The sequence below is a fragment of the Notolabrus celidotus genome, chromosome 20, assembly GCF_009762535.1.
Source record: "Notolabrus celidotus isolate fNotCel1 chromosome 20, fNotCel1.pri, whole genome shotgun sequence".
NCBI lineage: Eukaryota > Metazoa > Chordata > Actinopteri > Labriformes > Labridae > Notolabrus > Notolabrus celidotus.
The window spans coordinates 25,732,202-25,745,756 of NC_048291.1; the positions used below are offsets into that span (position 1 = coordinate 25,732,202).

Sequence of the window (13,555 nt, forward strand, 5' to 3'; positions counted from 1 at the left end):
CATTTAATATGCTGAAAACTTATATTTTGAGCTAGTTACAAGCAGCCTTTTAGCACCAGGCTTCATTTTGTGTTGATTTTTCTCCTTATGCTGGAGTAGTTTTCAGCTAAGTTAAGTCCCTTTAAAGTGAGGACCGGCATAGTCTCAATAAAAACAAGACAATGCAAAGACGAGTTTGTTCCTAGGACATGGAGGAATACAATTTATTAGAGCAAATTCAATAATAAACTTTATGAAAAAGCTACGACATGAACACTTGGCTTACCAACATCTGAAGTTGATATATTTATATGTATGTACATTTTGCCTTGTAATGGCATGCTACAAGGACATGACCCTTTAATAATTGAAAACAACAAAGAAAAAGAGGCAGACACAGTCAGTGAAGGTGGTTCATTCTACTCCCAGTTCACAGCTCACTCTAACACAAAGAAAACGCAGCTTTCTCCAAGCACAATTTTCTACAAAAGAAGAAAGAAGAAGAAGAAGAAGAGAGTAAAGTTTGAGCTAAAAAGGCTGTCGACATTGCTCTGGTAGGTTTGTGAGTGTTGCTGTACATCACTGCATCACCAGCCAGACTACAACACACTGTATGATGACACCACTGCAGTGACTTTATGAATCCCTCTCAGGTTATTTTACAATCAAAATAAATGCACATGTCACGAGTCTGAGGCTCCATACTATCAAACTGGACACACAGCATTTTGATAAAAAAATACCACAGGGGTAAACAAGACTAGGAGGTACTGATCTCATGAGTCCACACGGGGCTACAACATAATCCTACTTATTAGAGAGGTCTTCTTCAGCCACCTACAGGCAGTTTGTATCAACCTTTACAAACAAACAGCTGAACACAACATCGAAACCCTTCATGATAATCTCACAGCTGGCTGAAATCACACCAACAAGTATAAAAACTGAGACGACTGCTCGAAGCTTCTTACAGCCGTGGTGCAGGTGCAGATGAACACTACCTTTGTGAGCAAAATAAATAAGAGCTCTAACACGTTTAATAAAGAACAATGGAGGGAAGAGATGCAGAGAAAAATGTAAACCAGGTTATTGTGGAGCAGGTGTGTCGGACTCCAAACACGTTCAGAAAGTTCACTTGTGACCTCATCCTTCTACTCGAAGCAGCGTAACGAGGACTGAAAATTAAGTCCAACTCTGAAACGACACTCCTCCTCTCCTTCATGAAGTGTTCGTGGGTTTTTTAGACACGCAGGATCTCCAGGCAGTTGTTGTAGCAGATGGCGATCCAGTCGGGCTGCGTGGAGGCCCACTGCACGTTGTTGATCTCTCCTTCGGCGGTGTATGCCAGGATGGGATCCTCGATCGCCCGGGGCATCTGTTGGATGTCCCATATCAGAGCCTGGTGGTCGTCGGCTGAGGAGAGAAGACGTCAAGAGGATTATTTGACTGGAAGAGGAAGCGAAGAAGGACTAGCTGAGAGAGGAAAGTGTAAGAGGCTTTTACCTGCAGTGCAGATGTGACATGAGGAGTGAGGGGCCCAGGCGATGCCGTTCACACATGCGCGATGGTTGTTCAGCCGAGCCACCGGGGTGCAAGGCACACGTACGTCCAGGATAACCACCTAAGAAATACAAATATCAATGCTTCAAATGAGAGGTACGAGAAACCCTAAAGCAAACATTACATCAGATCTATGAACCCTATTCAAAAACAGCCATTATGTGTCAGAAATCCACAGCCAGCTCACCTCCATGCCGTCCATGGCCATTGTAGCTAAGTAGTTGGGGTCCTGCTTGTTCCAGCAGAGGCGGAGCAGTGGGTGGTGCTGGGGGTCTTCATAAATAATGGTGCTGTGCTCCAAGTGCCTGAGGTCAAACATGCGGACGGATCCATCAGCTCCCACAGAGGCAAACATATCTCTTCCTCCTCCTGCACGGCTGAACGCGATGTCGTACACCTGCAAACACACACACACACAGACACACACAGACGTGGAGTTTATTATATATTCATATTTTCAGGGATTGTGTGTGATGTCTTTGTCTTTTCTGACAGACATACCTCTTTGTCATGAGCAATCAGCTGAGTCTTCACGTGTCCGGACACCAGGTTAACTCGTCCCAACACCTGACCGGTCTCCAACCCCCAGATGGTGCAGGTGGTGTCGATGCTTGATGTGCCTGAAGAAAAGTGAACCGTCATGATAAATAATTCAAATCATAAGACCAAGTTATGTCCCCTTTAATCTTCACTTTCTTAATGTATTCCTTACCGAGCAGATTGGGGTCGACTTCGTTCCAGTCAAAGGAGGTGAGGGGAGCACAGAAGTCTGAGTTTTTGTTGTTGTTCAGCAAACATTCAAGGCGTGTTTCTGTGTCGCTGACCTGCATGATAAAAAGAAATTCAACATATGAGGAATATGAGTTTACCCTCACAGAGTTCAGTTGTTAAAAGTAAAGGGGTACCTGCCACAGAGAGATCTTGAGACTGTGATCCATGCTTTTATTAACACTCGACTGGATCACTGCAACTCACTATATTTTGGCCTGGACCACTCACTCACTCTTGCACCACATGCAGCTGGTACAAAACGCAGCTGCATGTCTCCTAACTGGCAAACACAAGCGGGACCACATATCCCCTGTCCGAGCCTCGCTGCACTGGCTCCCGGTTGCTTTTAGAATAGATTTTAAAATTGTATTGTTTGTTTTTAAAGCTCTTATTAATGGCCTAGCCCCTCAGTATCTGACTGAGCTTCTCTATTATCATGTCCCTGCAAGAACATTGAGATCGCCTGGTCAGTTGCTGTTGGTCACTCCCAAAACGAGGCTTAAAACCAGAGGTGAGCGAGCCTTTGTAGCGGCCGCCCCTCGGCTCTGGAACAACCTGCCCCAACAGATCCGCTCTGCAGGATCAACTGAGGTTTTTAAATCATCTCTAAAGACACACCTCTTCTCCCTGGCTTTTAATCAAGGTTGAATGGACATCTGGCAAAATCTTAATTAAATTTTAATTGATTTTATTCTATCTTATTTTATTTTATATTTGCTCTGCGTTTATGTATTTTAGTATTGTAATGTTTGTTATGTTTGTCATTTTTGCTGCTGTTTGATCTATACAGCACTTTGGTCAACCCCGGTTGTTTTAAATGTGTTCTATATATAAAGTTTGAGTTGAGTTGAGACTGACTTTGGTGGCGATCAAGGTGCGAGCCCATTGAGGTGGGATGCAGAGGGTTTGTGGGCCAGTCCCTATGCAGGGCCTACAATATGCTCGGCATCACAGGAAGCAGTAGAAATTGCTTCAAGGTGGCTGTGGATCAGGAGAGGAGACCCGTGGGTGGGGTAGAGCTACCTGGGGTAGAGCTACCTGGACATAAGCCAATCAACCCCTGCTGGGTCGCCTGGTTGAGGGTGTCTGATTGTTGAAAGACCCGAAATACCCAATGACCCCAGGTTACATCACTGATGATGTGTCCAGGTGCATCACAAGTTGATGTATTTCACAATGTGAGCAAGTAAATAATTGTCAAGGCACAGATATTTTGACAGAAGTTTGGACTGATAATATTGTGTGTGTTATGATCATCAACAAGTCTGAACAAAAAAACAGAAAACCAACCATATTTTTGTGCATCTCTCAATAATGTATAACTCTCATACCCTGGTACAAACTTTAGGTTACAATGTAAAGAAAATCAAGTCACAAGCATAGATCATTAAACATCACAGCTTGTGGAAAGATCTTTAAAGAGAGGCAAGATGAGCTCTGATGGTGCAGAGATGTGGCTCAAAGATGAGTTAAATAACAGACTACACTGTATTAAGAGTTTTAACAGGACACACCTCCGGTAATCTGGATCAATTCATTGTTGTCTTTGAGTTTGATAAACATCTAAAATATGAGAAACAGAGTCCTGATCGAGCAGCTCACATACCCTCCAGATGCGCAGGTAGTCCCCACTGGTGGCCAGCAGGTCCGGGTACACCCCCTTGGTGTCTGGGATCCACATGATCTTAGTTGTGGGGTAAGGGTGGTCAAATGTGTTCCTGCAGACAAACTCTGAGCTCTCTTCCTCCAGACCCACCAGCTGAACCTGGACGGGATCAAACACAGAACCTGTTATTCCCCAGATCCGGGACCGACGGAGGGTCAAAAATAGAATCAGCTGCGTGCAGTGTTACCGAGAAGAATTACTATTAATGGACTGAAGACAGACTGGCTGCATATTAACTGAGCAGGACTTGATTCCTCTTAATAATAAGAATAATAAAAACATTTATTTCTCCTCCGTGCTGCGCAGGGGAGCTAGCTTTAGCATGCTATCGTTAGCGGATGAACACAGTAATCAGACCTTGTTGTTGTATTCCTCCACGAAGCTCCCCAGAGCCAGACGGAAGCGTTTGTCCGGGCGGACGCTCCAGTTCATGGCGTACACGGTCCATGGAGCCTCGTACTTGTAGATCTCTTTTCTCTTCCCGTGGAGAGACATCCTCCGAGCTGCAGCTGCTGTCTGAAGCTAACAGGCTAACGTTAGCTAACTACGGAATAAGTATCCGTGGAGGGAAACTGTCTCCAGTTACTAAACTCACAGAGGCTCAGTTCATCAGCGACAACCAAATTGACCATTTAATTCACCTGAGCTGGGTCTGAAGACTGATCTGTCGCCACTTTACTTAACAAAGAGTGGCATCGCTCGTTAAGACCAGGAGAGCTGTCAAGAGAACAACTAGCAGGGTCACTTCCGGTGGATATTTTCAAAATAAAACATTCCAGTCATTTACTATAGACTCAAATATTCTAATGTTTTAAATAATGTAATCTGTTCTTTTTATCCACACATATGTTATAATGATCGGTTGTGGTGTCCAGTACTTTAGTTTGCACTATATGGATGTATTTCAGGTATAATAGTTGTGGATGTCCTGTATTAATGGTTTTATGTGTTAAATGCAGCAGTTAATTTAAACTTATATTTTAACGTGCCTACCGGCTGTCACAGTACGAAACTACATCATGTAGATTGTTATTTTGTAAATGCAACTGTACGTCTGTCTAACTTGATATGAAATCATACTGCAGTTTCATGCTGTGACCACTAGAGGGCAGTACAGTCGTGTTATCACATGCACATCATGCGAGCACGATAACAGCACACTGACCCAAATTTAGACTTTACCCCTCATTCTTAATGTAATGAGCAGGTCAGAACCTTTTTATTTACAGTCGATGGTCACAACAAATTTAAAATAGTGTTTTTTCCCCGAACAAATATGTCATTATGCTAATTAGATCATTTTTCACACCTAGTTAAGCCCCTAAGTAATTTTTCAATTATTGGCAATTACACCCTAAAAATTATGATTGATCTTACCGCTACTGGACCCTTTTAGGGATGTTTCAGCACTTCTGAAATAAATGTCAGTAATAGAAGGATTATTCTAATTAAAATAGATTTTTTTTTTAAGTTAGGATTTACAAAGTTAGCCATAAGAGATTGTTGACAATCCATAACTGATTGGTTCAAACAACCATTTCTCGGGGTTAAATATTTAAAGCTGCTGTGAGGAACTTTTGTTTTGTATTGATTCTGGTGCCCCCTTGTGGACAAAGTGATGCCTCTTATCTCTTGTCCTAAACATGCAAAAGCAGTGTTTTCAACAAAAACCTCATCCTGTTGTGTTCAACAGTCAACTTTATCAGGCAATGTGATTATTTTCCATGAAAACAGTCAAATAAAGGCTGTTTCTGAAGCGAGATGTCCATCATCTGGTCTGAAACCTACCCCCTCAAGGTGGTTTCAGGCATTAAAAATGACAACAGAGAAGGTGTCAGTGTTGCTGCTGATGGTCTTGTTTGCTATTGAAGGCCATAAAGAGGCATCAGGATCATTTTCAGTCTGTTTCTCAGCCAGTTCAAAACTCCTCACAGGGCCTTTAATATTATCTATCCAGGTACAATGTTACATTCCTGTACAGGAGGTAGCGATATGAGCCCATAAGGTTGATGTCTGCTCCATCAGTAAGGAGAAGAGAAGCAGTCGGTAAACTGGGAATTTTATGAAAGTGCACAAATCAAATGACTTAATGTTGGAACAGAAAACTGGGTTGTTCATGTAGTTATTGTTTCACTTTATTATTTTGTATGAAGTAGTCACAGTGCTTCTAATTTTGGTGTGTTGTGTTATTTTTAGAGTACAATCATGAACGGAGAATTAAAGATCAGAATAATGATGTTTATATGATGTTACTTGACTGCACTGTCCACAGGAAGGCAAAAGAACAGTCAATAAAAACAAGGTCACACCATTTAATGGATCATGCAATTCTGTTTATCACAATATATATTCTGGGTTTGGTTGTAATATTTGTCTTTTGGTTGAAAGAAAAAAGGGGCAACAGAAGATAGAGAAAAAGAAAAGGAGCAGGATAGAATCAGGAGAGGGAGAGAGCAAGAAAGTGGATGGGTAAGAAAGACTACATTATTTTTGTGCAAATGTGGATTCTCCTCAATGTAGTGGTACCCACAATGAACATACATCACAGATTATGTGTCATTTTCAAAGGTGAATACATTATATTAAGGTGGGATTCTCAGGATAAAGGGAGAGGGAACAAGATGAGGAAGAACAAGGTAAGAAGAGATTACCTAGAAGTGTATCCTAGATTTTTCATCTTTACAAACGGTATCTGATAGAAACTTTCAATTTACAATGAATTTCTGAATGTTTTCCCTGAATCAGATGCTTAAATCGCCCCTGAAATAAAGGCTCATTCATGGTTAACATTTTTTTTTTACATTTTATAATATAATATAATATAATATAATATAATATAATATAATATGATATGATATGATATGATATGATATAATAAATCGATCTTCAGGTAATCATACACTAATTTATACATACTTGTGAATATAATATTCCATTTCTACCATGTGTTCTTCTGTTAAATCCATAGACTGTATAAAGGTTAAATCTCGCTAATTAGGACACTGTACCTTTAAAACATCCTCTCGCGAGACTTGTACTTTGAAAGGTCGATCCAGTGTGGTGAGCAGCTTCAGGCGTAACATCCCCACAAGGACAGTTCAGGCTATTCGAGCTCAGTCATTGTAACATTTATTATCAAAGAGGTGAGTTCTTTTTCATCTCTGTGGACATACGATTCATTTCCAGCTTTCTAATCCACAGAACAAAGTTTTGTTTCGGCTAATAGTAGCTTGGTTGCTAGTAACAAGGTGCCATGCTATCCTGCTAATGTGGATTTGCTAACAGCTAATGATAAAGTGAGAGAGTGCTGGGGGATGGGTCAGGTCTGGCACTGAGACCTGGTGACGGCTTGTTGTTTAATTCAACATATGTCACTAGTTTACTAAACACTCTGTAGTTTCTTTTTACCTTAAAGAGTCACAGAAACACAGAAACGTGTCTCTGTGTTAGCTTATTAGCCAGCGTGTCTCTGAATGTATGAGCGTTTGCTGAAGTTTGTTATGCTAGCAACACTTTTCTGATTGTATCCACTTCATTCAACATCGTCTAATGATGTTATTTATGTGTAAACATTGAGACTTTGTCGTTGCATGTGATGTCAACACAGCCTGTGATCAGATGACATATGATTGCCCAACACTAGCAGAAGTGACTTCCCTTCACTTTCTTAAGCCTCAAGTTTCTTTACTCCCTTTGAGGATTGTCACGAGTCTCCATGTGTGAAATGGGGGCCGTGGTTATCTCAATGAGGATCAGTTTAACTTTGTGAAGGTTAAACAGGTTGTCAAATGCCCTGCCTATTGCAGCACAACTACTTCATCATCTGTGACATCTTGCTTTTAGATGGGTGTGAGATTATTCCTAGTGTTAGAATGAATATTTATTTTATTTAACCTTTATTTAACCAGGTGAGTTAATTGAGAACCAATTCTCATTTGCAATAACGACCTGGGCGAATATTAGGAATTATCATGTGTGACCCTACTCTTGTTTATTCTCTCCTGTCTGTGTTTTTGTTGCAGGTCCCACCATGCGAGGAACATACCTCCTCCTGATCCCCGCTCTGCTCCTCCTCGTGGCCTTTCCTGTTTCCAGGGGACGCTACAATGATGATTTCGACGACGGTGAGGACATAGCAGACTTTGATGACAATGACTTTGCTGAGTTCGAGGACATGAACGAAGATCAAGCAGCCGAGGCCGAAACTGCCCCACCACCCCGTGCGTCCCAGTCCTCGCAGCATGAGGAGGACGAGGATGAAGATGAAGCCACTGTGGAGCTGGAGGATGGCCAGGATGGTTTTGACGACTCAGAGACACAGGTACTTGTACTTGCATCGCTTTACATTGATTCAGTTTTATGTTACTTTCATTGCATTATTCATGTAGTATTCATCTTGAAGCTGATTCATCCTGCTATTCTCCTAGGATCAAGACATATACAGCAAATACGACCAAGAGGAGTTTGAGGGGATTGGAGACATGGAGAAGACAGGACACTCCATGAAGGACCCCCTGATAATCCACACAGTAAGCTGATCTTATTACTGAAATCTTCTCACATACTGTGTTCTGCTGATTATTCGCTGCCCTGCCTCTGAATGAGCACATGCTTTACACTGCATGTCAAAGATATTCAACTGTTACATCTTCTGGGTTTTAAACAACACGCTCCACAAGGCTTAAAGATGATGTCTCTGTTTTCTTTGTAATATGAAAAGCAGAGCTGCAGACGTAGGAAAATTAAATAGATATGCAGATTGCTCCACTGTTTGTTTGGTGTCAGTATTGGCCTGTCTTTGGTACTGATGACATTCCTCTGTTTGTCTGCAGGTTCCTGCACATCTGCAGAACAGCTGGGAGAGTTACTACATGGAGATCTTGATGGTGACCGGCCTGTTGGCCTATATCATGAACTACATCATCGGCAAGAACAAGAACAGTCGGCTCGCTCAGGCCTGGTTCAACTCTCACAGAGAACTTCTGGAGAGTAACTTTGCACTCGTGGGTGAGTTCAGCATGCTATGTCCTGATGCTCTACATGACTACAGCCAGTATTAAGAAGATGTTCTGTTAACAGTCAGTAATTTGTATTCTAAGGTGATGACGGCACCAGTAAAGAAGCAGTGAGCACCGGAAAGCTGAACCAGGAAAATGAACACATCTACAACCTGTGGTGTTCTGGACGCGTGTGCTGTGAAGGGATGTTGATCCAACTCAAGGTACGACCGATTCGTTTGTATATTTAAATACATATTGGAGTCGCTGTGTTTGATATTTAAAAACGATCTCTGTGGTTTGTTCTAGTTCTTAAAGAGGCAGGACCTGCTCAATGTTCTGGCAAGGATGATGAGGCCAGCGTGTGATCAAGTGGTACGTAGCAGTCCAATAACACCTCTACACACCTGAGTGTGTATGGAGGACAGAACAGATACACTGGACTGTGCTTCTCCAAATAGTCTCCTACTCATGATAATCGTCTCTCATCATCCTCTCTCTGTCTTTTTGTTTTGATTCTCTGAAGCAAATCAAAGTTACTCTTAATGATGAGGACATGGATACTTTTGTGTTTGCTGTTGGCACCAAAAAGGCCATGGCCAGGCTCCAGAAGGAGATGCAGGACTTGGTAAATATCTGTTGCAACATTTGTGTCTCACATTCCTTAAATATATTTGGTGTTTTGTTTGTTGGTAGTCAGAGAAATATAGATAAAGATAAACGTTTGGACCCACACACATTTTTTCCTTTTTGTATTAATACTCAAAGCTTCTGTTATGAATCTGTAACTGGTCTTCAGAGTGACTGATATTATCACTGATCCACCTGTATAACCTATAAAAGCAAACAAGATCACAGCAGGAAGATTGACTTATCTGTGCAGTAAATGTATTGCCTATGAGTCAGTGTCAGGTGAGGTAATTCACAGCTTTTCACCTGCAGAGATTACAGCTGAGCAACACTGCTGCTGTTCGAACTGAGCCATGAGGTTTATACTTTGTCAGAAAACATGCTTGTACTCGGCATGATTTAGGCTCAGCAAAGAGAAGCACTGATTTGTACACACACATTTGTCACTAAGGGAAACTGTAAATGAAAGGAGCTTTATACTGTGGCCTTAAATTTCTGTTCCTTTTCCCCCAGTGTGAGTTCTGCGGGGACAAGCCAAAGTCCGGGGCCAAGCACGGGCTCCCGGACTCCCTGGCCATTCTTAGCGAGATGGGCGAGGTCACAGATGGGGTGATGGACAACAAGGTAGAGTTCTGAGTTTCACATTAAGACATCTCAGCTCGTTTTACATCATCTCTGACGTTAATGTGGATCTGTGTTTTCATCAGATGGTGCACTACATCACCAACCATGCTGACAAGATCGAGTCCATCCATTTCTCGGACCAATTTTCTGGTCCAAAAGTTATGCAAGAGTTGAGTATTTGTCCGGTCTTGTTGTCTTTTCAATCCTGTACATGAAGAATATTCAGCTTTTTCTCATTCTGTCTGTGCTGCTAAAAGTCCTCATGTTGTTCCTCAGGGAGGGTCAGCCTTTAAAGCTTCCTGAGACAAAGAAGACACTCCTGTTTACATTTAATGGTGAGGATCTTGTCCTTGACTCTGGTACCCTCTTACTGAATGATTTGATTTCACCACTGTGTTTAATGCACTCTGAATATGTGTTTGTGTGTGTGTGTGTGTAGTGCCTGGCATGGGCAACACCTCTCCCAAAGACATGGACAGTCTGCTTCCTCTGATGAACATGGTGATCTACAGCATCGACAAGGTCAAGAAGCTGCGTCTCAACAGAGAGGTGAGCAAACACTCTGAGTCCTGTGCTGCATTTAATGGCCGCTGTTTTATTGGTGCCCTATAATAAAAGTTCAAACTGCCACCATGAGCTCCTTGTTTGCCCCTGCGTATTCAGGGTAAGATGAAAGCAGACAGAAACCGTGCCCGTGTGGAGGAGAACTTCCTGAAGCAGACTCACGCTCAGCGTCAGGAGGCAGCCCAGACGCGCCGCGAGGAGAAGAAGAGAGCCGAGAAGGAGAGGATCATGAATGAGGAGGATCCTGAGAGACAACGTCGTCTTGAGGTAACTTTGTCGAGATGACCGAATTTTCAACATCAGTAAAAATCTAACCATATTGATATCTGTTTCAATATCACATCAACAAAATGAACTCTCATTTTAATTCCCAACCTGTACACAGTGCTGGCACAGAACTCAGAACAACTTTTTAGTGCCTTTCTCAGATGCTAAAAGGACCTAACAAACCTCAGTATTTGCCAACCTGTGCAGAGCAGAGTTAGCGGTTTAGAGGTTGTCATGAAGGGCGGAGCAAAGCAACACACAGCAGGCAGGAAGAAGCACAACATGAACATCAAACACACTAAATCTGACACTTTCCTTCACGTTTGTGCTGAAGTGTGGACATGTTTAGAAGTTCTTCAGAGCACAACTGCTGTGAAACAATCAGAAGATATCAAAGTATTGAAACAACTTTATCTGGTGGTGTGTAATCAGAAATACTGCATGAAAAGAAACACCTAAAGAAGACAGATAAAGGAGATTAGTTCATGATTTGTTTTATACTATTTACATATTTTTGGCACATTTGTAACGAAAGCCAACCACTAGTTAATTCAAAGACAAAAACAGGGCTCAGTCTGAAACCAATAAAGCCGTCGTTCCACTTCTGAACTTTATAAACACATTATGAATAGTTTGTTTATCCTAAATAGGAATCTTAAAATAGAGAGGCATGTTTTCATATCAGACTCCAGGAAATATCTGCTCCCAGCCAAGAAACTGTCTGCACATAACTCCCTCTGACACAATAACACGCCATTTTTACACTTTGGTTTTTGTACAGATTTAACAAATGACCAGGCCAAAGTTTGGACACACCTTCTCATTCAATGTTTTTTATTTATTTTAATTATTTTCAACATTATAGATTAATACTGAAGACATCAAAACTATGAAATAATCTGGTTTTGCCATAATCTGGATTACAACAGTAGTCAAATAGGGCGATCCATTGTGTGCTAACCCTACCTCTAAACAACACAACTGATGGTCTCAAACACATTAAGAAGGCAAGTCATTCTACAAATGAACTCTTGACAAGGCTCATGTTCATTAGAAACCATTCCAGGAGACCACTTCATGAAGCGGACTGAGAGAATACCAAGAGTGTGTAAAGCTGTCATGAAGGAAAAAGGGGGCTACTTTACAGAATCTAAAATATAAAACATATTCTGCTTTGTTTAACAATTTTTTATTAATTAAATAATTCCATATATGTTCATAGTGTTGATGTCTTCAATATTAATCTACAGTGTTTACAATAATTAAAATAAATACAAACCCTTGAATGAGGAGGTGTTTCACTTCACTTCACTATACTTTTATCATAACTCTACAAACAGGAGAATTGTATCAAATTTTAGCCACCAAGTGTGATGGTGACTCAGCATATTTTTCAGTGTTGAGGACAGATTAAAAATAAAATAATTGAGAGATAAGTTTCTATATTTTTCACAGTGACTTATGTTTCTCTTTTGCATTTCTTTCTTTTTCAGGAAGCAGCTCAGCGCCGCGAGCAGAAGAAGATCGAGAAGAAGCAGATGAAGATGAAGCAAATCAAAGTGAAAGCCATGTGAAAAAATCACCACAGGGATTCTGGTCATGACAAGCACACATAAAAGCAGTGCTCAGCTTCGACAGTTCTCTCCAGCTTCTCTCACCACAGCCCGCAGCTCCAGCTCACAGTCGCTCCAGCTCTTATCAGACGTCCTGTGCCTCTGCTAGGACTTTACGGTCTGTCATCCACTATTCCATCTGGATTAATCTGAATGACTGAGTCTTAACTGTCTGTTTCAAGTGAGAAGGACTTTTTCTCCATCAAATCAATCCACAAAATTCAAGTCTATTTTTCTTTTTCAGTCTTCTTCAAAACAACTCAACGCTCCGTCTGAAGCTGTGTAACTAATTGATCTTTTTAATCTGCTGGGAAGGAACACAACATTAGGTGGCATTGAGCTGCATTTTAAAAGGAATTCAAGCATTGCTTTGGTTTCAATGGGTATTTATAAGCATTAATATAATCCTAAATTCTTTTTTTATTTATATCTGTCATGAGTTTGGTATGTTGCTGGCTGTTTCTTATGGATATCTGAACAAATGTAATAAAATGCACTGGAATCAGATGGAAAAATGTTTCTATTGTTTGTTTTTAATAATGCTAACACTTAAGTACCTTTTGATCAAGGGAATTGATGATGACTAACCTTGAATGCAATAAATGTCAACACAGTGTGTAATGAAATAAAAACTGATACTCTGAAGTCTTGGTATGAGGCCTTAAATGAGTAGGGATCTATAACAGGGAGCAACCAGAATGGGCAAGGCGAAATGCTAAAATTAGCTTCTGGGTAGTGTCAGCAGTCTGTGCGCTGGATCTGGTTACATTAGAGGAGTTAACAGGTTAAAATAGATACAATGACCATGTCTGTCCAGATTTTAATGTGTCTCAATCAAACGTTTAATTAGTGAGGTGTTAAATGAAGTTAAATTTGAGCCACAG

General features: G+C 41.2%; 2 protein-coding genes across 2 annotated transcripts; one reads left to right on the forward strand and one right to left on the reverse strand.

The window, feature by feature from the left end:
• Positions 1-174: 174 nt before the first annotated feature.
• On the reverse strand, positions 175-4,729 carry dcaf7 (ddb1 and cul4 associated factor 7). Its single transcript, XM_034710642.1, has 7 exons — positions 4,334-4,729; positions 3,917-4,075; positions 2,252-2,363; positions 2,041-2,159; positions 1,727-1,936; positions 1,483-1,600; positions 175-1,392 (listed from the first exon to the last, which is right to left on the reverse strand). The coding sequence occupies exons 1-7, from the start codon at positions 4,469-4,471 to the stop codon at positions 1,220-1,222; spliced, it is 1,029 nt and encodes a 342-aa protein (XP_034566533.1). The 5' UTR covers positions 4,472-4,729; the 3' UTR covers positions 175-1,219.
• Positions 4,730-6,988: 2,259 nt separating this feature from the next.
• On the forward strand, positions 6,989-13,186 carry ccdc47 (coiled-coil domain containing 47). Its single transcript, XM_034710641.1, has 13 exons — positions 6,989-7,119; positions 7,999-8,297; positions 8,404-8,505; positions 8,809-8,983; positions 9,076-9,197; positions 9,283-9,348; positions 9,500-9,601; positions 10,117-10,227; positions 10,311-10,396; positions 10,504-10,562; positions 10,667-10,776; positions 10,891-11,058; positions 12,552-13,186. Exons 2-13 carry the CDS (start codon positions 8,007-8,009, stop codon positions 12,630-12,632), a joined length of 1,473 nt encoding a protein of 490 aa, XP_034566532.1. The 5' UTR covers positions 6,989-7,119; positions 7,999-8,006; the 3' UTR covers positions 12,633-13,186.
• The last annotated feature ends 369 nt before the right edge of the window (positions 13,187-13,555 follow it).